The sequence below is a fragment of the Gadus morhua genome, chromosome 23 (genome assembly GCF_902167405.1).
Source record: "Gadus morhua chromosome 23, gadMor3.0, whole genome shotgun sequence".
In the NCBI taxonomy this organism is placed as follows: domain Eukaryota; kingdom Metazoa; phylum Chordata; class Actinopteri; order Gadiformes; family Gadidae; genus Gadus; species Gadus morhua.
The window spans coordinates 22003452-22006315 of NC_044070.1; the positions used below are offsets into that span (position 1 = coordinate 22003452).

The following is a 2864-nucleotide window of genomic DNA, read 5'->3' on the forward strand; positions in this document are numbered from 1 at the left end:
AAACTTTATCCTGCGACATCTTCAATTTAGGGTAAGGATTAGTTTATTCTTTTCTCCCTGAGTAATGGGGACCAACGTTGGTCTGCTGTACAGAGCGGTTGTCATCCATGCCCCGGATTTATTTCCCACTTGTCCTGCTTTGTTGAATCATAAACAACTAGACTAATGACCTGCAGCCGGGCCGACCCGCTGCATATCACAGACACTCTGTACCGGGAACGAAAGGAAAAGCGCACACTATGTCACATACATCCACTCATATGGATTTCAGGGTTTTATTGAGCAATAAAAAATATACACCAAGGAAAATATCATTTCCCCCTTTTTTGCCTTATTGTTGCTTTTTCATTATCATAAAATTTGAGTTAGTCCTTTCCCGACAAACACCTTCCATGATCCAAAGCAACAACACGGAGAGAAGAAAACACTGGAGGCCAGTCAGTTCAGTTCGGACGGCGTGGAAAGGCGAACAACGGGAGCGTTTTCCCAAATCTGACGTTCCTCACGTTCCTGACGTTCTTGTTCATATAGTTTCCATTATTCCCTTTTCGAGTCCCGAAAGAAATTGTTTAATATAATTTTTTTGGGACGCATTTGGTTTGAACGGAGGCAGGAGGAGGGCAGTGGAGAGTGGGAGGGGGGGGGGGGGGGGGGGGGGGAGAGTCAAATAGGCAGGGCTGGGAGTTCTTCCCCGTTCGTTACCAACTCTTCTTCTGACGCCGCCGCCGCTGCTACCGCCTCCGCCTCCGCCCTCGCCTCTCCGCACAGCCCCGCCAGCGCCTGGAACGCGGGCCCCCAGTCGTCCAGCAGGTGGCACTCGCCCTCCCCCGAGCGGGCCCCGGCGGGGGAGTCCAGCGAGCTGATGGAGCCCGCCGGCGAGCCCCCGCCCTCGTAGGCGTAGGTCTGCAGCGAGTCGTACGGCGGCACGCTGGCGTCCAGGTCCGCCTCCACCAGTTTCTGTTTGATGAACTCGTGCACGTCGGCCGCGTCCAGCCGCTGCTCCTCCCGCTCCCGCTCCTCCCGCTCCTCCTCCTCCTCCTCCTCCTCCCGCGAGAGGCCGCCCCCGCGGGCCGCGCCCCCCTCCCGCGGCGGCGGCCGGTGCCGGCGGTGGCGGCGGCGGTGCCGCTGCCGGGACTCGGGCCGGACGTCCCGCCGGAACTTGAGCTCCTCGGCGCCGGCGGGGTTGCGCAGCGCGGCGATGTCGAAGGCCTCCGTGTCCTCCTCGCCGCCACCCTCGTCGTCGTAGGTTACCACGTTCTCCCGCACGTCCTCCTCGGAGAAGATGAGTGGCTCCTTCTTGCTGCGGCGCAGCGTGATGAAGAGCACCACGATGGCTGGGAGGAAGAGGAAGGGGAAAATGTATTAGTGTTGAGTCCTCTTAACAGTTTGGCTTTCAGGACGGTGTCGGGGTAAACCGGCCAGCACCCCAGTGTGTGTGTGTGTTTGTGTGTGTGTGTGTGTGTGTTTGTGTGTGTGTGTGTGTGTGTTTGTGTGTGTGTGTGTGTGTGTGTGTGTGTGTGTGTGTCTGTGTGTCTGTGTGTCTGTGTGTGTGTGTGTGTGTGTGTGTGTCAATGATGGCACCCATCGCACTTCTGATCATCCTTGGAAGGAGGGATCCCCCAATCTGAAGGAGGGATCCCCCACTCTGTGTTCCTCCTCAAGATCCCTTCCTTGCTAACTAAGGGAGTTTCTTCTTGCCCTCCGGGGGGCTAGGGTCGAGGGAGGGGGGGGGGGCCCGGGTGGTTTCATTCAGGTAAAGGTCATAAAGGTCAGGTAGGGGGTCATCTGGGGGTCAGCTGGGCGTTTTGGGTATGATGTAGAATGCAGGTTTGGCTGTCGATATTGGGGATCGGACCCAGTACCTTTCGGGTGGGTCCTCACCACTACACTATATTATATACCCCCTATACCCCCTATACCCCCGAGTATGGACTCTCCATCCCCCTGATTATTAACCCCCGAAGGGCAGGGTCCAGAATGAACGCCTCTCAATGGTCAATACCGGCGGATACATGAGTTGATACAGAGATTCATATTAAAACATATAACCGCTGCCAAAGGGCAGTTACAGCAACTGTGTTACAGCAGCTTGAAGAGAAGTCAGTGCAAATAGAGTGATAGATCAAGAACGCAATTTAGAGAGATAAAGAGAGAAAGGGGGATAAATATAGAGACATATATATACGTACGTTATATGTATACAATGCTACAGTTCACCATCGCCTCATTAAATCCAAAAAGAACAAAACAAATTAGCCCTAGCCGCTTCTCCTCAGCACGACGTAGCTAGCACGCGGGGGCAAAGTGTCGGGGACAAAAGTTTACTGCTCATGTCGTTCACTGCATGTTCCCCGGTTAATTCATAGCTCATGACAGATTAACATGTCTTGGTTCGTAAACAGCTAACCAGATGAGCGCCGAAAACATCAGCCCGAGCGTTTTTTATGAGCCTATTTATCCAAGAGGTTTTTTTTTCCGCATCAGAACGCTAAAGCTAACCAAGCAATACGGCGCTGTAAATCAGCGGCACACATTAGCAGTCATTAGCATCGCCTCTTGACGGGTCTTTGAATCCAAGCTGCTTGATGCAAGCGCCCTGGCAAACGAATGCGGAGAAGACGTGACCCCGCGCTCATGGCAAAGATATATAACAATACAGCTAGCGGATAAAAAAAGCCTTTTTTTTTTTTCATGTATTTTTTTTATGGGCTAAGAAGGTAAGGGTACACATGAAAGTGGGTCGAAAGAGAGAGTGGTTACCACATGGAGCGCAGGAGCGAAGGTCATAATTGTATCCGCGTCGCTACACTGCGTACCGTCCACATAGTTAGCGCAATAGGGGGTTGAACCCAAAACAAACCGAT

General features: G+C 53.2%; 1 protein-coding gene across 2 annotated transcripts in view; it reads right to left on the reverse strand.

Moving 5' to 3' along the window:
* Positions 1 to 242: 242 nt before the first annotated feature.
* LOC115537458 (cadherin-18) overlaps positions 243 to 2864 on the reverse strand; it is a gene marked incomplete in the record, with an annotated part of 98702 nt that continues 96080 nt past the window's right edge. For both annotated transcript variants that reach the window (XM_030349410.1, XM_030349409.1), the window contains 1 exon segment: positions 243 to 1334. In XM_030349410.1, the coding sequence (XP_030205270.1) occupies positions 664 to 1334 (671 nt within the window).